At 42.6% G+C, this 20,699-nt stretch overlaps 1 protein-coding gene across 7 annotated transcripts in view; it reads left to right on the top strand.

Moving 5' to 3' along the window:
• The window catches only part of TDP1 (tyrosyl-DNA phosphodiesterase 1), a 74,164-nt gene that overhangs the window by 9,614 nt on the left and 43,851 nt on the right, over positions 1 to 20,699 (top strand). For all 7 annotated transcript variants that reach the window (XR_009534756.1, XR_009534732.1, XM_060120995.1 and 4 more), the window contains 8 exons: positions 176 to 231; positions 2,982 to 3,078; positions 8,008 to 8,042; positions 12,917 to 13,009; positions 16,536 to 16,703; positions 17,152 to 17,230; positions 19,289 to 19,471; positions 20,089 to 20,137. Coding sequence is in view for 5 of the 7 variants with exons in the window: in XM_060120995.1 (XP_059976978.1) it covers positions 176 to 231; positions 2,982 to 3,078; positions 8,008 to 8,042; positions 12,917 to 13,009; positions 16,536 to 16,703; positions 17,152 to 17,230; positions 19,289 to 19,471; positions 20,089 to 20,137 (760 nt within the window). In the remaining 2 variants the exon portion in view is untranslated. The remainder of the gene's footprint in view (positions 1 to 175; positions 232 to 2,981; positions 3,079 to 8,007; positions 8,043 to 12,916; positions 13,010 to 16,535; positions 16,704 to 17,151; positions 17,231 to 19,288; positions 19,472 to 20,088; positions 20,138 to 20,699) is intronic.

Raw genomic sequence — 20,699 nt, 5'->3', positions numbered from 1 at the left:
ATTCCCTTCAAGATGTATTTTAGCTTTGTTTATGAGTATTGTAGCAAATTGTCCATGTTTATACATAATATATGTAGTTCATCATTAGAGTTTCTTCGAATTCAATAACCAAACACTTCTCCTTATAGACTGCTTTTCTGAATTGCCCGTGACTGCTTTTCTTCCCCCCATCCAGTTTAACTACTGCTTTGATGTGGACTGGCTCGTAAAACAGTATCCACCAGAGTTCAGGTGAGTTCCACAGAGCGATGGATGACGTCATAACTGTAATGCAGCCTTAAAACACAAGATTTGTGTTTCTCAGGCAGCTGCCGGGCATCTTCTTTGAATATTTCTTTTGGAACTATTGAAATCATAAAAACGTTAAGTTATACTGGGAAAACAGCATTTTTTGATATATTCTAACTAATCACAAGCCTTCCTAATACAGATTTTAGCGTGTCCTTCTGTTCTGTCCAGAAGTAGATTAGGACAAATTTCAACCCAAATGAAAGAATTTTAGGTCCAATGTTAATATGAAGGAAAAGGTCACTGCCACCTGCGTTCTCGACCTACAAGCATGCCATGCTTCACTGGGCATATCAGTGCTGTTCTTTTTTTGAGACTCTCTTGTTTCACAAGTGATTTTTCACGTAGCTTAGGAGTTAATGCAGGGGTCATAGAGCCTTCCCTTACCCAGATTATGGAAGTGATGGGTTTTCAGTCTGTCTGCCTCATGTTAGGCAGTGCAAACCAAATAAATATGGCATCCCATGGTGACATGCCATCTGTCCCATGTCTAACACATGGACGTGGCAGAATCCCATAACAGCAGGTAAGGTGGAGGAATACACATGCAGGAGAATGGTTGTCAGGGTCCTCAAAGTCCATGGTGCATTTAGCACGTCAGATTGTGGGAAGCTTCATTATTAATAATAGATGAAATGCTGGGCGCTCCCTGGCAGTCCAGTGGTTAGTACTCGGTGCTTTCATTGCTGTGGCCCAGGTTCATTCCCTGGTTGGGGAACTAAGATCCTGCAAGCCACGAGGCACAGCCAAAAATAATAGTAATAGATAAAATACTGCTGAAACTTCCCAAGCAGCTTTGGCACTCAAGGGCTCATATTTGACCTGTAACACGTAAGATTAGTTTCAGCTGCATGTAACAGAAAAGTAGAAATAACAGTGGCTTAAACAGGAGAGAAAATAACTTCACCAACCTATTCAAAGTATTGGATGATGCCCACCCACATTAGGGAGGGCGATCTGCTTTGCTGAGCCACCGATTCAAATGGTCATCTCCTCCGCAAGCACCTTCACAGACACACCCAGAAATAATGTGTTTTGGTTTTTTTGGGTTTTTTTTTTTTTTGGGTTTTTTTTTTTTTCGGTACGCGGGCCTCTCACTGTTGTGGCCTCTCCCGCTGCGGAGCACAGGCTCCGGACGCGCAGGCTCAGCGGCCATGGCTCACGGGCCCAACCGCTCCGCGGCATGTGGGATCTTCCTGGACCGGGGCATGAACCCGTGTCCCCTGCATCGGCAGGTGGACTCCCAACCACTGTGCCACCAGGGAAGCCCCAGAAATAATGTTTTATCTGGACACCCTTGGCCCAATCAAGTTGACACACAAAATTACCCATCACACTGCCTTTTAGTGATAGTTTTTAGAACAGCAGTAAATCTGAAGTAATTAATGAGGACTTCAGCTTCTGTCAATAATGTTTAATCTTTTATTTTTTAAAAAGACCTGATAATGTGATAACAGGAATCGTTTCTAGGTAACACATGCATGATTATCTCTTACATTATTCTCTGTACTGTGTTTCTAGTTGTAAAATAGAAAATTTTTTCCAAATAGAAACAAACCGGGAAGGTGTGTTTCTTAGTTTTATTTTACCTGACATATTAGAATAAAGCTATCGGGTTTAGGGGTTAGGAAACAGTCCTGGATGTGCGTTTTCTGTCCTGTTTTTTTTTTGTTTTGGTTTTTTTTTTGCGGTACACGGGCCTCTCACTGTTGTGGCCTCTCCCGTTGCGGAGCACAGGCTCCAGACGCGCAGGCTCAGCGGCCATGGCTCACGGGCCCAGCCGCTCCGTGGCATGTGGGATCTTCCCGGACTGGGGCACGAACCCGTGTCCCCTGCATCGGCAGGCGGACTCTCAACCACTGCGCCACCAGGGAAGCCCCTGTCCTGTTTCTTTTTAGTTGAGTGTTGTCCCTTCACGTGTGGCAGAGAATCATCCTGCATGTGGTTGATAATTGTGGAAGATGTTCATCTTGCTTGATTGCTTGTTGGAGAAAAATCCAATTTTTGTTTTGTTGGGAGAGCTTATAAAGGTATATTGATTTCTAAGGCTTATCTCGCTTTGAATTAACCAGAGTAGATCATGGTTCCTTTAAAAGCCCTTTTAATCTATTCCTGCAGAATGTTTTTATATTGTCCTTTTGAATTTAAAAATAGGGCATTTTCAATGTGCATTGGGCTCTGTTGCATTGAAATATCACCACCTATTAGTGAAACTACATGCTGTGGGCCTGGGCCCCTTCACTTGTGTTCTGGGCATCTGGTGCAGGACCTTGCTCACAGTAGGGGTTTAACATATGGCTAGTGAGGAAGTGGTCTATTGTTTGGGCCAAGAGAAGGGAAAGAAAAGAGCATCATACTAGACAACAACGATTGTATATCTTTTAGTCTATCTGAATTTAAATATATTAACACAGAGCTGATGATGTGCCCTTTTGGACGAAAGAAGATAATTACTCGAGGACTTTCTTGAGTCACAACCCCTCCAGGTCACAGCAGAGCTTCAGGCTCAGGCCGCAGGGCTCCATTATAAACGTAACCAGTTACCGAAGGTTAGCCGGTCAATGTCCTGTGCCGGCCCCCTACTCAGTCACCACACAGGCCAGAAACAGATGTCGGTGGTCAACGACCCTTAACTGGGTGCCAGTTCAGCTTCATGAATGATGGATTTTAAATACTCCTGATCTCTTTTTCAGGAAGAAACCAATCCTGCTCGTGCATGGCGACAAACGCGAAGCAAAGGCTCACCTACATGCCCAGGCAAAGCCTTATGAAAACATTGCCCTCTGCCAGGTAAGGTACTCATTGCCCTTCGAGATCATGCTTAGTCTGAGAGTTGGAAGGAAGTTGAGACCTTGAGTCTATCCACCCACCTAATGCAGGAATCCTGTCTCCAGCATCACCAACAGATATCTCTCCAGCCTTGGCTTAAACGCTTCCTGAGGTAGCTCATCCTATTTGTGGGTAGCTCTCATGGTTGAAAGATTTTCCTTTCTGTTAACCTGATATCTCTGTAATTAGTCAGGGTTCTCCAGAGAAACAGAACCAATAAGGGTGTATGTGTGTGTGAGTGTGTGAGTGTGTGTGTGTGTGTGTGTGTGTGTGTGTGTTTGTGTGTAGACAGAGATTTATTTTCAAAGAACTGGCTCACGTGATTGTGGAGGGTGGCAAGTCCAAAATCTGCAGGGCAGGCTGGAGACCCCAAGCAGCACTGATGTTGCATTTTGAGGCCAAAGACCGACTGGAGACTCATTCCCTCTTCCTACAGGGAATCAGTCTTTTTTTAATTTCCTTTCCACTTTTCAACAGACTGACCGAGGCTCACAAACATTCTGGAGGGTAATCTCCTTTACACAAAGTCCACTGATTGAAACGTTAGTCTCCTCAAAACATACCTTCACGGCAACATCTGAACAAATATCTGGGTGCTGTGGCCTAGCCAGGTTGACACACACCATCTTCTTCCTCTGCCTTCTACGTTGGTCCTAATTTTCCCGCTCTGGAGCCGCATAGACTAAATCTCCTTGCACACGTCAGTGATTCTCGTATCTGAAGTCATCTATTTTGTCCCCCTAGTTTTCTCGTTCAGGTTCAAGCGTTCACTTTCTTCAGTTGTACCTGGTATATCAAGGGTTCCCTGTCTTTCCCCAACCTGCCAGCCCTCTGGTTGTATCTATTTTGTCCATGTCCCTGTGGAAACGGAGGTTTCAGCATTATTGAGCAGGTGTTTTGGATTCAATTCAGTGGCAGTTTCTTTCTCTGAAGGCAGCTTAAAACTGGTAGTTTTTATTGTGACATTAGCTGCCATTGACATTTCACCCATAGCCCTTAGTTGTTTTTCCCAAGAATCACTCAATACTGGAGAGACCCATAGATCGATCAGAAGCAGACCTGTTAGAAAACTACCTTGCGAGTTGTATGCTGCATGTGATCCTAGTCCGATGAGGGGCGTTAAGTGGTCTCAGAACAGGCTTGGTTTGCTGGGACCAAAGCAGAGAAGGGGCGAGAAGGCTGTTTCTTTATATATTCCCATAATTTTGTCCTGATACTTTCCAATCAGTTCCTGGAAATACAGTGTGACCAGTGAGTCTTGGAGTTTCCTTAGGACTCCTTGTTTTAGCCTCCACGTCTGAAAGGATCTTTTCATGTGTGACATTTTGTGTAAGAAGCAGGCACACTGGGCGGGGAGGGGAGGCAAGGGGGTAGCATGGAATTCAGAAAATGTTAACATTTATCATTTCCTTCCTGTGGTGGTTCTGAAGTGGCTGGTGTAATATTCACCTTTTCCTGTTTGAGCAAGTTGGTCAGTCCATTCATGAGCAGCTTGATGAATGAGTCTTTCATGGCCCTTTTCTCTCCTGGCCAATAGCTTAGTGAAATTGGCTCAGGATTTCTGCTCTTGGAGTACAGAGGCAAGAGTGAATTACATAGAACCTAATTATTTTTCTTTTCCATTTTCCTTCTAACGTCCTTTTTCCTCCATCCATACAAGGTAGAAGAATTCCAACTCACGTTTTATCACTTCTTCTAGCTATAGAATATTATCTATGTGTGTATGTGTATTTTTTTAAAGATTAAAACAGTGAGAAATCTCAACCTGATCAATTTTAAACCTGTCTCACAACATTTTTCCTGTGATGTAACTCACTGTACTTTATGTAGAGTTTTAAATTATTCCATCTCTTTATCCATCCTGTTTGCAGCTTACCTTCTACACAAGATATGCCTTTGCTTAGCAGTTGCCTAAAATCCCCTTGTTTTGCATTTGTTTCCAAAAACAGAAGAGGTTAAACTGCAGTAGGATAGTACTTATCAGACTAATAGTGGGCAGAAAATAAAATAACACGGGAATCCTGAAAAACAGAGATAAAATCAATGGAAATACAAAGTGTTTTTCAAATGTACTGAAAAGTTTAGGTGGCATGCCTAGTGGCGTGCTTCAGGCCAGCCACTAGAGGGTGTAATGAGCCCTGTCTTCCAAACCTTGTGTGCAGAGCCTCTGTAAGCTCCCAGCTCTAGTCTGAGGGACATGGTGATTGCCCCATCCTGACTTATTGAAATACCTTTATATCTTGTCTATAAAATGAATTTTTGAATTTTTTTTAGCAACGTAGTGTCATTTGACTAAGCTGGGTCACGTTAAGTCAAAGAATAAGTGGATGCTGACACTTTTCCCATTTTGCACACCTGGTGGTCCAGGTTCAGACTTCCTGGGTTCTGTCCCAGCTCTCTGCCCGCTAGCTGTGTCATTCTGGGCCCATCACTTAACCACTTAAAGCCTCATTTCTTCATCTTTAAAATGAATTACTAATACTGTATCTCATAGGGTTATTGGGCAAAGAATTTGATGCATTTGCCAAAAAGAAGCACCCGTTAAATATTATCTGTTGAAATTATTATCATCCTTGCTTTTGTGCTTAGACTTGCCCAAAAGCCCACAACAAATCACAAAACTAAACTCAGAAGCCAAGTATTTTGACCATTGCTTTTCCTGAGCTAAATACCAATTTACAGAGTGGCGGCCTTTGTTCTAATTTTGTAATTTAAAGACGTGAAATACTGGGATTAGCATATACACACTACTATATATAAAATAGATAACCAACAAGGAGCTACTGTATGGCACAGGGAACTATACTCAGTATTTTGTAGTAACCTATAAGGGAAAAGAATCTGAAAAAGAGGAGAGATATATACGTATCAATATAACCGAATCACTTTGCTGTACACCTGAAACTAACACAACATTGTGTTAATTTTTTTTTAAAAGAAAGACATGAAATGTACTTTCCTGCTCACTCTTCTGTGGCCAGTCCACACAAACGTGTGCCAGTCTGTGAGCAGCCCGAACACTGAGTTTACAAGAGTAGTGAACCGGGCCATCTGTCCGTGAGCATCCCCAAGACGGGCTATGTCATTCTCACCTGTGTATTCCAGTTGCGCATCGCTGCCCCCAGCAGACAGGCCCACCTGTGGAGAGTGGACAGGGGGACGCTTTGATTTTAATAGCACTTGCTTCCATTTGTAGAGTGCTTACCCCGTGCAGCTCCTTTTCCTAAGCGTTTTATGTGTACTTCTCTCATTTATTCCTAACAACTCCCTGAATCTCCTAACAGTACCCTCATTTCAAAGAGTAGAAAGATGAGGCATAGAGATTCAAGTATTTTCCGAGGCATAGAGATTCAAGTATTTTCCAAAGTCCTACATAGTTGTGAAGACAGGATTTGTGTCCATACACAGAATTCCTAGCTGGTAAACTATTCTTGACATCTCTATTTATTTTAACTTTTTCATCTTGAGGCCTAACCAAGGTCTTGCTATACCGGATTTTAGATAAAATGTTTTATTTCCCCACCTACCCCCCCCATTTGTTTGTAAAGATATCATTTTAAAACATGAAAAATGGATTTAATATATTTATTTTCGGCATCTTCTGTGTTATAAATGTAAGAAAACTTTTAATATCATAATGTCTCAATACTGCCACCACTTTCAATGTTTCTTTTAAGTATGCTTTGAAAACTTTGTGTGTGTATTTCTGTATAAGCCAAATATCTAATTTTAAAACGTTGCATAGAGTCTCATTTGTTTTTACTAGTTTTCTGGCTTCTAAGGAAATTAGGCTTCTCACTTCTAATTAGTGTAATTAAAAATGCAATATGTGTTGAATCATTCTGGGTAATGAAAAAGAAGTTTTTTAAAAAATGAACCTCACTGGATGCTATTCTAAAAGCTGTTTTGAATCTACAAACAATAAATGCTGGAGAGGGTGTAGAGGAAAGGGAACCCTCATACACTGTTGGTGGGAATGTAAATTGATACAGCCACTATGGAGAACAGTATGGAGGTTCCTTAAAAAACTAAAAACAGAACTACCATACGACCCAGCAATCCCACTACTGGGCATATACCCTGAGAAAACCATAATTCAAAAAGAGTCATGTACCAAAATGTTCATTGCGGCTCTATTTACAATAGCCAGGACACGGAAGCAACCTAAGTGTCCATCGACAGATGAATGGATAAAGAAGATGTGGCACATATATACAATGGAATATTACTCAGCCCTAAAAAGAAACAAAACTGAGTTATTTGTAGTGAGGTGGATGTACCCAGAGTCTGTTATACAGAGTGAAGTAAGTCAGAAAGAGAAAAACAAATCCATATGCTAACACATATATATGGAATCTAAAAAAAAAAAAGTCATGAAGAACCTAGAGGCAAGATGGGAATAAAGACGCAGACCTACTAGAGAATGGACTTGAGGACACAGGGAGGGGGAAGGGTAAGCTGGGACAAAGTGAGAGTGGCATGGACATATATACACTACCAACTGTAAAGTAGATAGCTAGTGGGAAGCAGCTGCATAGCACAGGGAGATCAGCTCAGTGGTTTGTGACCAGCTAGAAGGGTGGGATAGGGAGGGAGGGAGACACAAGAGGGAAGAGATATGGGGATATACGTATATGTATAACTGATTCACTTTGTTATAAAGCAGAAACTAACACACCACTGTAAAGCAATTATACTCCAATAAAAATGTTAAAAAAAGATTAAAAAATAAAAGCTGCTTTGGCAATCAAGGGCTTGTCCACTAGAGGGCAGTAACAACTTTAAAAACAAAAAAAAGTTGACCTGAATCTTTTCTAATTTAATTTTCAATAGATAGGGATATTATTGAGTTTTTAAAAAACAAGTAACTTGACCTCTTTTTTATCCTAGGCAAAGTTGGATATTGCATTTGGAACACACCACACGTAAGCAATTTTTATGAAATGGGAAGGGGAGGATATGAGTTTAATAGATCAGAGGATGCTCTTCAGAAATCGCCCTTAGAGGGACTCACATGTGATGATTTTGCTGGGGGAAAAGCTATCACTTAGGAAGCAGAGGAAAAGGAGTTGTTTCTGAACAGCCTTAAGACCAAGTACCAGGATTCTGGCTCTGGACATGAAAGTCTGAATCTGTGATGTGGTTTCTGCTTTCTCTTGAGGGCGTTCATTATAGCCAACTGAGGGGGATAGATTGTGGTCCGCGGTTACGCATGACTGTACGTGCGGTAGTCACATGCCTATGGATTCCACCACTTTAAAGAGGGTCTTGTGAATTTCATAAGATTCTGAGTTGCATCAAATAGAATATTGTTGGGTCAACTGTGCTGTGATTGAAAGAAAAGCTGTTTTACAAGAAATTGTCATCTTGAGAGGCTGGTACCTGTCCCTGCTTCAAGACATCTCAGAAAATTCTCTTAGGATAATTTCTGAGACATTGCAAACAACAGACAGGAGAAACTTTTCTCTTACTTCCTACTTGATACATATCAGCTTGACTCCCGTTTTATTTGAGTCTTACTGTTTAATAGAGCCGTTTTACATAATTGTTCTCTAGCTGAGAAAAGAATAAGACATGGTTGCCTCGATTTCAGTATTTTTGTAAATCATATTTCTCTAGAAATATGTCACACTCAAAAGAGTGACAAAGGGCTTCCCTGGTGGCGCAGTGGTTGAGAGTCCGCCTGCCGATGCAGGGGACACGGGTTCATGCCCCGGTCGGGGAAGATCCCACATGCCGCAGAGCGGCTGGGCCCATGAGCCATGGCCGCTGAACCTGCGTGTCTGGAGCCTGTGCTCCGCAACGGGAGAGGCCACAGCAGTGAGAGGCCCGCCGTACGGCAAAAAAAAAAAAAGAGTGATAAAGCCTTATCTTTCTTCTAGACCAGCAGTGGAAACAGGTAGCCTCCTGCTTCAGGCATGTCCCTTTGGGTATCTGTCCCTAAGGCAACAAGGAATCTCATGGGAGGAAGTGTTTGCCCCAAGTCTTTCAGTGACCACTGTTTTCCTGCTACTACGCCAAAAACGAGGGCATATGTTCATCATTCCCTTTGTAAGCTTAAAGCTATAATTTTGCCAGTCTGTCTCCAGAAAGGAACCAGAGCAGAAAGCACTGAGCCACTTTGTGAAAGGATACCTATCAAGCATACATGATCTGGTCTTAGGTGCTCTTGTGTAAATGTTGCTGCGTTTACCAACCACCCCTAATTGGTAACTTTAGTGTAATGGAGGGTTGTTGAGAGTGACCTCAAGCACCTACCTAGCTGGAGTATCAGGCACAGAGCTCACAGAATGCTAATTTCAGCAAAGGATACAAAATAGCACTGAATAGGCTGAGTCAGAATCTTAGGCTCCTATAGCTGCACCACAGTGGGAGACGCTGATGGGCGGCAGTAGTAGTAGTCAGCCGTCCTGGGAGAGATTCTGCCAGTAAAGCGTCCTTGTCCCCCGCCCTTAGCTGGAACCCTAGCCTAAATACCTTACTGATTCCAGAATACATTCAGCAAGCCCTGTTTTGGATCCTGGGCATGATTTGCTAGACCTGCAGTGCGGGGTTCCTGTGCAGGGCACATGTTCTGTGCCCGCAGCCAGCATTTCTTGGGCACTTTCACACTGCACTTAATATGCTAGCGAGTCATAGGAGAGCCTGGGTCAGGGGAGGGACTGAGTGCTGGGCTGGCCCAGATCTGACACAGTGGCATTTGAGGGGGATGGAGCTATCCTTTTTTTTTTTTTTAATGCTATTCCAAAAATTACTTGGTCCTTTGTCTTCATTTTATAGACTAGAGGCCCCAAGTAGGTAGGCAGCTTTCCTCCAGCCAGTGTTGGGAGACAGGACTAGAACTGTTTATTTTTGCTTAAGTTCTTAATTTACTTCTGTTGTTTCCTCACTGCTAAAATTAAACCTGTTTCCTTTGGCGCGCGCGCGCACTTTGCAAGCCCATTCTTCCTTCGCCTCCAGCACATGCATTTTGCAGGTTAAACCCAGCAGAGTTCCTCATTCAGAGTTGAAAGTGCCTAGGGAAGTACTGATAGACCCTTTCCCCACTCTGTAGTATGTGTGTAGTTTACATTTTGTTAAAATGCCAGTATTTTGTAGGAGATTGAACTCATGCCTTGAAATTACTTTCAGTTGTTCATTTTAAAATATTTTAAGAGTTATTCATTAAATATCTATTATATTCTTGAAGCACAGCTCAAGGGAATGTAAAGTGTTTTAAGACATAGTGGCTTTTGTCCTTCCAGCTTTTAGTCTTTGGGTGAGAGAGGCAAGACAAACACATGAGCTAGGAAAGAAGGAAAGCCTTCCAGCTCCTGGTGACAGGTGTGAACACGTCCCCCGCCTCCCCCAACAGAGTGGAGCTGCCACAGTAACTCTGAAGGAGTCTCCGGGGTCACACTTGCGTTAGCTGGCGGGTGCTGACCATGTACTACTTGCGGCCCCATCCCCCAGGAGCTCATGGTCCTCTTAGAGACAGTGAACGTGCTCCATCCCTGCTTCCAGGATGCTGTGCAGTCCCGGGGCTTATCTCATAGTGCTTTAGAATGCTGAAGCTCTTTGGTGGCCTCCAGAGCTGGAAGCAAAGGCACCTCCCACGGCCCTGAGAATCCACAGGGGGAGGGAAGCGTCAGATCTGGCTGTGCAGCCTGGAGCAGACTGCAGGATGAGTCTCTCTCCTCTTCGGGCTGTAGCAGGGCTCCCCTCCGTGTGACCCACTCCTGCCCCAGTAGCATGAAGTAGCTGCAGCCCTGTCCAGCCCAAGGGAAGCCGTGCACAGCGAGAGGAGGATCCAACACATGTGATCCAAATAAGCACTGCTTCCGGTTCACGTGGGGAGCTGGGTAGTCCCCATGAGCTCTCCTAGCCACGGATTCTGCAGTTGTAAAATGGGAATGATAGCGCCTCCTCTGGATTGGGTGGCATTTAGCGTGCTAGCATTCTGTGCGGCTTCTAAAGCAGTGTCTGGTGCATAAATGCTCCGCGGACATTAGCTTGCCTCCCCCTGTGCAGGGACAGCTTCAAATAGGGGAAATGTCCCTTCTGCCACCCCCATAGCTTAACAGATAATATGCAGGTCAGTATTCTTCAGGGAAGACCTCATTTCTTTATATGTTTGATCCATTTTTAACTCTGACCTTATTGGGACATGCCATTTTGTCTATGAAAAGATTAATATGACTCCCCTTAGATTAGTTCTCAATGCTATTTGATAGGATTCACTGACATTAGTGCATGATTTTCCTGTTAATTGATAACTAATGGAAATATTTGTCAAAGTTAAATCATGAATTCGTAACTGGCTTATTCTTAATTACAGTCAGCTACTAATGTGGCAACTGTGTATGTAAATTTGCCCAGATTTCAGGGAGCACATCTCATACATGGAGAGAAGATTGGCTCAACAGCTGTCATTTCTCCAGCTTTGCATTAATTTACCATTTGCCAGCTTGGGTTAAATTCTTGTTCTGGCAAGAGCTAAATCTCATTCTCTGTATAGTCTTTTCTGTACTTTTTAATGCTAATAACCCCATTTAGTTGAGATAGTATTTGGGATGTTGTTTATTTGAGAGAACCAGTGGTTCATTTTTTTCCCACGTGTAAACTGACTTCCATCAGTAAATGTTAAGTAGCATTTTGGCCTCCATAGAAATAAGGTAGAGTTACTGCCTTGAGTGAATATCTAGTTGGGGGAGAGAGAATTTAGGTTCCTGAAATAATTAGAAAACCATCGGGAGGCCAAGAACCATCCGAAAGTAGATGGCAAAGTAAAGCAAGGCATGGAAGCAGTAGAGGGAATGTACATCTGGAGTGTTTTACATTTAACAAAACATGTACTGCGTTTCATTCTCACATCAGACCTATGAAGTGAACACGGGGTTGATCCTTTATGCCACAAGTGAGAAGCCGAGGCTCAGGGGACATGGAACGACTCAGAGATATTAAATGACTTATGTAGGGTCCTGTGGCTTCTAACTGATGAACACTGGTACTTAGGTCTTCCAGCTTCGGATGGAAAGCTATCTGTCCTGTTCCCTCCCTCTCACTGGAATTAAACTAAGGGAAATAATCTGATGACTGGGGAAGCCCCATGGGAAAGAAGGGAATCTCTAGGGCTGATTTGAGTAAAGGGAGAAGAAAAGGGAAGACTTACCTCAAGCCCAGGTACACGCTGGTGACAAGTCTGGCGTCTATAGAGTATGAAGAAAGATCAGTCTCTTGAAAGGGAAGCATCTTTCAAACTTAAACTGCAACCCACAGTAGGAAATGCGTTTGTCATTTCAGTCTGCTGCACGTGTCTGTACTGATAAGTGCTGAAACCGGAGTTTCACAAACCAACACTTAAATATATGCAATATACTCTTGAGTTTCTAATTTATTCTGTTGCAGTTTTTTTTTAATGTGAGGTAGCCACAGCGTAGCAAGAGTTTGTGACCATACTCTGAAAACACTGGACAAGAAGATTCCTGTTGTCCCTGATAGTAATGGGTGATGCTGAATAGATAATAAGGAGCCAGACCACAGTGTGGGGAGGGGTTTAAAGCGCCAGGGCTGGCCACGTGGACGGGATGGAGCAAAAGTTCATTTACCACCAAATACTCAGCATTTTGGAAGGTGGTTTTCCACTTGTCACTTGAGCAGACTTTGATAACAATGATGTATGGAAGAAAAGAAGACTAAATGTTCAAAGTTGGGATAATGTAATAAGAGTTTAAAGAATTCCTTTAGCTATTGCATTTGCGTTAGAAAGGTATCATGAGAGTACTGTTAATGCCTTTTGGTCCTTTTTCTGTTTTTAAAGGAAAATGATGCTACTGCTCTACGAAGAGGGCCTCCGGGTTGTCATACACACCTCCAACCTCATCCACGCCGACTGGCACCAGAAAACACAAGGGTTTGTAGGTTCCGTTCATTTCTTGGTAGTCACTGGGTGTGCTGAGAAAGGTCAAAAGCGAGAACATTCGATTTATTCTTTTTCTCCTGTTTTTTAATTGTGAAAAAAAAACAGAATTATGGCATAAAAAAGAGACACGTGCAAAAAAAAGTGATAGTATCCTTTTACTACCTCCCCCCAGTTCCTCTCTTGAGGTAGCCGGTGTTAACTGTTTAACACATAATCATAATCATAATCATAACACATAATCATCCATAACTGCCTTTATACCTGTAAACATACATATTTATACACCGTAGTTTTTTTCTAGTTTTTACAAAATGGCATCATGCATACACTCTACAGCCAAGTAGATCCAAGTAGATGCTGCCTCTTTCCTGAGGCAGGAAAGAGGATGAAAAATGAAAGACCTGAACCTATTATTTTTCCATTAAGACCCTCCTGATAACTTTCTTGGTCCTCACTTATTCCTGCATCCACTTGTACTTGCCACTTCCCAACAGGTATCAAAAGAAAACTTGGGGGTTGATTGTACGCTAAAAATATCCCCTCACCCCCAGTCAGTTTAGTTTCCCATAAAGCAAATCTAAACGGCTGTCTTTTTAGAGCCTGTAACATGGTTGTGAATCTCCAAAAGAATTGAACATGAAGGTTTTTCATGGCTCTATTTTATTTTATTTTTTTAATTACCAACCCTTTGTCCTTGGTGCATATATGCCAGATCTAGGTTTTGATCTCCTAAGAGAAGTTTACGTTTATTTTTAGGGATTTTAGGGACTTGTTCAAATCGTTTCACCCTTTGTTCTCCTTCCCGATAAGGCTTCATTATGACCAGCCTTAATTTCGCTTTCTTTCACTTAAGCTAGTCTGCACGTCTCTGCTTTCCTGTGTTAGAAGGAACTCACCCTTTCAAGGTTCGAGTATCTTCCCCTGCATCTTCCTCCTCATTCCCTCGCTCATACCATTGCCCAGCCTGGGCTAGAGCCCTATTCTGGGGCTCTGACTGAGCCCAAGTTAGACCTGTGCTCCGTAACGGGAGAGGCCACAACACTGAGAGGCCTGCGTACTGCAAAAAAAAAAAGTGGATTAAAGACCTAAATGTAAGGCCAGACACTATCAAACTCTTAGAGGAAAACATAGGCAGAACACTCTATGACATAAATCACAGCAAGATCCTTTTTGACCCACCTTCTAGAGAAATGGAAATAAAAACAAAAATAAACAAATGGGACCTAATGAAACTTGAAAGCTTTTGCACAGCAAAGGAAACCATAAACAAGACCGAAAGACAACCCTCAGAATGGGAGAAAGTATTCGCAGTGCTCTTGATCCACCGAGTTTCCGGTTAACAAGGTCTTTGCTGCCCCAGGAGCTTCTAGCGGCTAGCTTGCATTCTGGGACTCATGACTCATATGTAGCCCCATCTAAAAAAGGAAGTGATATTAACATAGCTTGTTCTTGAGGGAACAATAATATAGCTAAAGGGATTTATCGAATTGGCTCTCCCGTGGCTCAAAGAATCCCACCCACAGCCTCTAGCGCCTCTGGAGCTTGAGTTTATAGGCAGCCAGGCCTGTTTCCTTAGGCATCTCTGGGTTGGCTACTATGGGGAAGGGATTAAGGGTAAATGGCTCCAGTGTTCATTTTTCTCCTTTATTTAAAAAAACTTCACGCGGTTCAAAACTCAAAAGTACCAAGGGTATGAAATCTCCCTCCAGCTATCCTCTGCCGGCCACCCCAGAATAGAAGGTGCTGTTATCTCACGGTTAGTCTAGATTCTACTCTCTCTGAGACTTTCATGTCGTGGGTTGTAACTTTTTAAAATATTGGCTTGGCCAAAAGGTTCGTTCGGATTTTTCCGTAAGACCTTATGGAAAAACCCAAATGAACTTCTTGGCCAGCCCAATATTTAAAAGTAGTTCTTTTGTGTAATCTCATTTCCTGGTCATCCTATCATGGCTCTGCTGATTCTTGCCTTCTCCACATGTGTTCCAGCCATCCTTTTCACCTGCTTCTTGGTCCACCTGTTAATTTCTCAATTTTAAAATTATTTGGCCCAGGGTGATTTCTCTTATTTTGTGAAATGTTAAAAACGCCTCACATCTTGGTATCCTCGTTTAGAAAGTCGTCATCTGTCATGTTCCTCATTCAGAACTCTCATGAGTGAACCTCTAATCCAGGAGGAGCCCCACTCACCCTGTGGGCTCCGAGTTGCTACTGGGAGGAGAGACCTCAGCCAGCCAGCCCGACATGGTCGCGTTACGCACACAGGGTCAGAGGGAGGCCCAGAGGGGTCACCGAGCTTGCCCAGAATGACACAACCAGGTAGAAGCAGATCCAGGTCCAGAGCCTGGACTCCCGTCCTGGTCACAAGTATAACCCCTCATGCGAGGGGTCACCTCGAGATGGGAAGGGAAGATGTGACTTGCCACTGCTAGAAACGTGTACGGAGTTCACAAGACGCACAGCCGGGATCCTCGTGGGCCTGGATCCTTCCTGCCCTGACAGCTGCCTCTTACTAGTCTCCTTGGAGGGCCGCTGAGTGAAAGAGGAATTGAGCAGTTTCTCTTTTGGCTTGTTGGGTAGAAGTGTGGAAATAACCCAAGAAGGGGAAAAAGGCAGACACAGCTCGTACTTGCTGAGGCTGCTTTAAGTTAGACCTGTTCATTACCTCGTGGGCGCCTTGGTGAGGCAGGGCTGTTAACCTGATTTTGCTGTTGAAGAAACAGCACAAGAAGTTTGAAGCCATACTTCTTTGTAATCTATGAGGGACCACTTCACAGAAGGACTGGGTTTCGCTGTGCTTGTTTGCCATTTGTGGGTATGATATAGAAGTTTTGGCAAAGTACGCAAAGTACGCTGACAAAGAATTGATGAAAGATGTCTTTAAAGTTTTTTTACTGAATTATTTGAAAGTCTGAGGTTAGTGTTAATGTAACATGACTAAATGTGGTCTATACTCATTCCAGACACCAGATGTGGGATATATATATGAAAATGAGTTTGTTTATTGAAAACATTTGTTTATTTGAAAACATTTGCACATACATTTTTTTCTTAGATAGCTTTTATTTTCCACTTGGCTAAAGAGCTACACTGACGTAGGCATGGGCAGAACCTTGCTGGGGTTACTGCTGGTGGTGGAGTTGCTATAGCAGTTAGGAGTAGAACACTTAACTGTTGTCATCAAGTCTTTTAAAATGATGTAGAGGTGCGAGGGGGAAGGTACGTGAATGAAGGAGGGAGCATGGAGAGACTGAGTCGGGAGAGGCGGACAGAGGCCAGGTCTTACTGGGTCTTAAATTCACAGTGAGGTTTTCAGAAATAATTGTGAATGTGACGGGAACCATTGGAGTGGTGACATCAGATTTGTTTCATGTTTATAAGGATGACCTTACCTACCATGGAGAGAGGTAGTGAGAATTCACCTCTTCCTTAGGGTGAGTGCCTAATCAATACAGAGGTACCACTGTGATCAGCTGTGCTTCTGACTGTTAAAGGTTATATATATTTTTTTCCATTCCAGAATGTGGTTGAGCCCCTTGTACCCACGAATAGTCCATGGGACCCACAGATCTGGAGAATCAACCACACACTTTAAAGCTGACCTCATCAGCTACTTGATGGCTTATAACGCCTCTCCCCTCAAGGAGTGGATAGATACCATCCAGGAGCACGACCTCTCAGAAACAAAGTACGTGGCGTCTTAGCAACGGGGTGCTTACCTTGAGCGTCATGTGAGGTCTGGGACACGGGGGCCTGGCAGGAGATAGCTGTCCTTCGGGACGTGATGAGAGCAGGCCTGTCCCTGTCTGCACCTCCTGGTCCTCGGGCACTGAAGTGGAGGCTGGGAGATCTTGCCCCTCACCTGAGTGCCATCACCCCACCCCCTCCCATCCCAGCTGGAGAGCTTTCTCTTAAAATTGCTGAGCTCTTTGCCTGGTACCTCACACTCCGTGGGTGTCCCACCATTACTTGATGTGCTCAAAAATGATTTTAAGTGTCAGTCTGAAGAGGCATCTCAAGAAAGTGGGTTGGCTCGTAGAATATTTCTTGCTTAATGTTACTTTTCATGAATATTTTGTGATTTGGGGAGTCCACAAATCACTATGTTCTATAACTTGTGCTTTATATCTTTTTAGTGTTTACCTTATTGGCTCAACTCCGGGACGCTTTCAAGGAAATCAAAAAGATAATTGGGGACATTTTAGGCTTAGGAAGGTAACAGAATTTTTACTATTTTACCATTTTTTTAAAAGTAATGTATGTTCTGTCCTTTTTCATTTATAATTGGTATATTTTGAAGGCAGCTTCGTAGTATCTCTAGCACAATTCTGGGCAAATAGTAGGCACTTGATAATTGATTGTCTAATTATAGTTTCCAGTAATTACTTGCATTTTAACATTTTGCCTCATTTATAGGTGTAGAGGTAACAATTCTAAATGGCAAAAATATATGGAGGATTTTTAGTTTTTTTTATTTCTTGTAATAAAGAGATTTTTTATTCATATAAGTATTATAGCTTTTCATCAGCACATCAAGGATTTTTAACACAAATTCAACAAAGAACAGAAAATAGTGTTGAGTGAAGACTACAGCTGAGCTATGATGTGTTTTGTTTGCTAAACCATTGCCCTGAGAACTGTAATTATGGCAATGACATTTGATGCTGGTATGAAAATAAGCCAAGAAAGATCTTTAACAAAGTAAAACAACCAGCAAGTTAAAGCTTAAAGTTTTCTCCACCTCTCTCTAGAGTCAGTTTATCGACCTTGGTAAATTCCTCAAAGGGCTTTCTTAAAAGCCCCTCTTTTTCCATAAATTATGTTGTGTGAGAATTCCGCCCAGCCAGTGACAACTTTTCACTTTAATTTCCTTTTGTGACACCACAGCTGAAAGTGGGCAAGGTCTTGAAGCCACCATCTTTCTATCTTGACCTGGGGCGGAGAAGGTCCCACGTACTGGCTAAGTGCACAACTTTGTGGGCGGATACCCACACCCAGGGCCAAATCCTGACCTGGTTACGAGCCATGTGATCTTGCCTTGCTCCTTAACCCCTCTTGACATCCATAAAATGGGCATAATAATAGTACTTCCCTCACAGAATTACGTAAGGATTAAATGAGGAAATGAATGCAAGGCATGTGTTGAGTGTTCGGTAAGCACTAGTGTGTATTAGCCTGTGGGCCAGTGTTTCAGAGCGGCCGGGTGATCGCACATACTGTGCAGCATCCCAATCTTATTGAAAGCTGAGGAGCGTCTTGGAGTTTGCGACCACTTTCCACTGTCAGGAACTCGTGGTGCATCGTAGCTGCACTCCAGGGAAGATGGGTGATCAGACGTATGTTCCACTGAGGTGTAAAGAGAAGCCCAGGGACTTGGCTAGGGTCGTGTACCTGATCAAGGACCGAGCCCAGAATAGCCCCAAATAGAAGCTGAGTCTTGTTGGCTCAGTCCTGTTTCCTTTGCCATGCTGCACCCAGGGTGGAAGTTGAGAACTATTTGAGCTCTTTGGGGAAGTGTGTTTATAAATATTAATGGAAAATAATACATATAAACTAAACAATACATCCGTCAGAATATGAGCTCCACTGGGGCAGGAACTGCGGCTTTTTTTTTGTTGTTGCCATCTCCAGCCTCTAGGAAAGACCCTCAGTATGTGTTTAAATGGATAAAATTTCCCAGTATTTTCTGAATTGTTTCTGCAGCTTGCATAAATATCAGACAAAGCAGGAAATGCAGGTCAGTCTTCTGCAGTGCTTATGGTAGTATGTATCTATATGTAAATATATTCCCTTTTATTTCCAGAGCATCACAGCTGCCTAGGCCCCAAGGGTTAAACCTCTTTCAAATGATACGAGTCAAAATATACAATAGCTTGACTTCCTAGTATTGTTTAGGTATGTTAAACCATCGCAACTTCAAGGCAAAAATCTAATTTCCTATGCCAGGTTGGTGCTTTATCTGACATTGCTACTAAAATGGGTCTTCTTTTTGTTTTTTTTAATCTGTTTTTGCTTTTAGTACAAATCAAAGAATTTTGGAAGAAGAATACTTGTGTCCACTTACTCAATTAAAATAAAATATCTTCAGTGTTTAAAAATATTTCCCAAAGAAGGAAAAAAAACTACACATGGGTATGAACTTGGTTGCTAATATTTTCAGCCTTTCCTTGTGAACGAGGCATTCCAAGGGCAGAAAACCATGTTCTGAGTTGTCACAGCATTTCTGTTCACGTGTTTGGAGTAACGGTAGCATTCGTTTTTATTCTCTCACAGATTCTGAAAGAGCACACCTCGTCCACACCTAAAGCGGAGTCCTGGCCTGTAGTAGGTCAGTTCTCAAGCGTTGGCTCCATGGGGGCCGATGAATCAAAATGGTTGTGTTCTGAGTTTAAAGAGAGCTTGGTGACACTGGGCAAAGAAAGCAGGGCCCTAGGAAGGGCTGTTCCTCTTCATCTGGTGAGTGTCCCCCTCCTCGAGGTCACTGTTCTTATCCTCTAGTCCAGGGGAAGAATCAAATCAGTCCTCGTTGTCATAGAGAGATGTTTCATTCCGTGGTTTGGGGATGCAAGCAGCAGGCCCTCAGCATAGTCATTTGTAATCAAGTGGCCCTAATATCATTTGGTGCTGGGAGCTTGCTGGTTTGCTCAGAGCTCCATCTCAGCCACAGACTAGCCTGCTAATTCTCCATTCCTTCCTTGAGGTCGTCAAGCCAAGGGAAAAAATACTTGATAAAACATTGCCAGCAGAATTACAAGCATTATTAGTTTAGAGACCTTTGAATTAATAATTTTGCATTCAATTCAGTGTTAATTTGTCATTTCAGAGGGAAAAAAAATACTCAAATGGAAATGTAATTTTCTTTCATTGACTATAAATGCTTTCTGTAGTTTAATTACTAGAAGTTTAATTTTTTTCAGTGAGATGGGAACTTGTTTAAAATTTAAAGCACGTTTTCTAAGTCTTTAGGTATTTCTAATTGAGATTTTCATTTTCTTAAAAACGAATCTTCATTCCTTTTAACAAATAGTTCTTCCATGTGGTAAATTCCAAGTGTTTTGTTTTTTTTTTTTTAGATCTATCCTTCAGTGGAAAACGTGCGGACCAGCTTAGAAGGATATCCAGGTAATTGTTGGGGAAACTGTCCCGATTGTATTTTGTGTTTGTGTATATTTCATAAATGCCCTGGTAAACATTTTCTTTTTAAATTTTATTGGGATATAGCTGATTTGCAATGTTGTGTTAGTTTCAGGTGTACAGCAAAGTGATTCAGTTATACATGGCCCTGGTAAACTTTTTAAAACAAGTAATAAAAATGCCTTCCTCCTTGAGACCAGAAAAGTGTTGGTTAGAAATTTAGAGATTATTCTCTCTTAACTAGATAAGGATCATGACAGTAGGTAATATTGAGCAGTGCTGTGTTCCAAAGATGATGCCATGCAGTTGGGCAATTTGTGTGTTATTTAATCCTCACAATAATGCTCTGAGTGATTGATATTTTTACCAATAAGATTGTTCTCACTTCTGCCACCAGCATATTGGTTGTCCAGACAAGACGTCCGGATAAAACCAGCTTCCCCTACAGCTGTGTGTCATACCTTTCTCTGACCTCTCTTTCCCCACATCCCCCTCTGCCTGAAGTACTGTGTGGTTCTTCCAGATTTGAATTCCAGTTACAGATAATATT

This window comes from Lagenorhynchus albirostris, chromosome 1 (genome assembly GCF_949774975.1).
Source record: "Lagenorhynchus albirostris chromosome 1, mLagAlb1.1, whole genome shotgun sequence".
Taxonomy (NCBI): domain Eukaryota; kingdom Metazoa; phylum Chordata; class Mammalia; order Artiodactyla; family Delphinidae; genus Lagenorhynchus; species Lagenorhynchus albirostris.
This window is presented reverse-complemented; position numbering and strand designations above follow the sequence as displayed.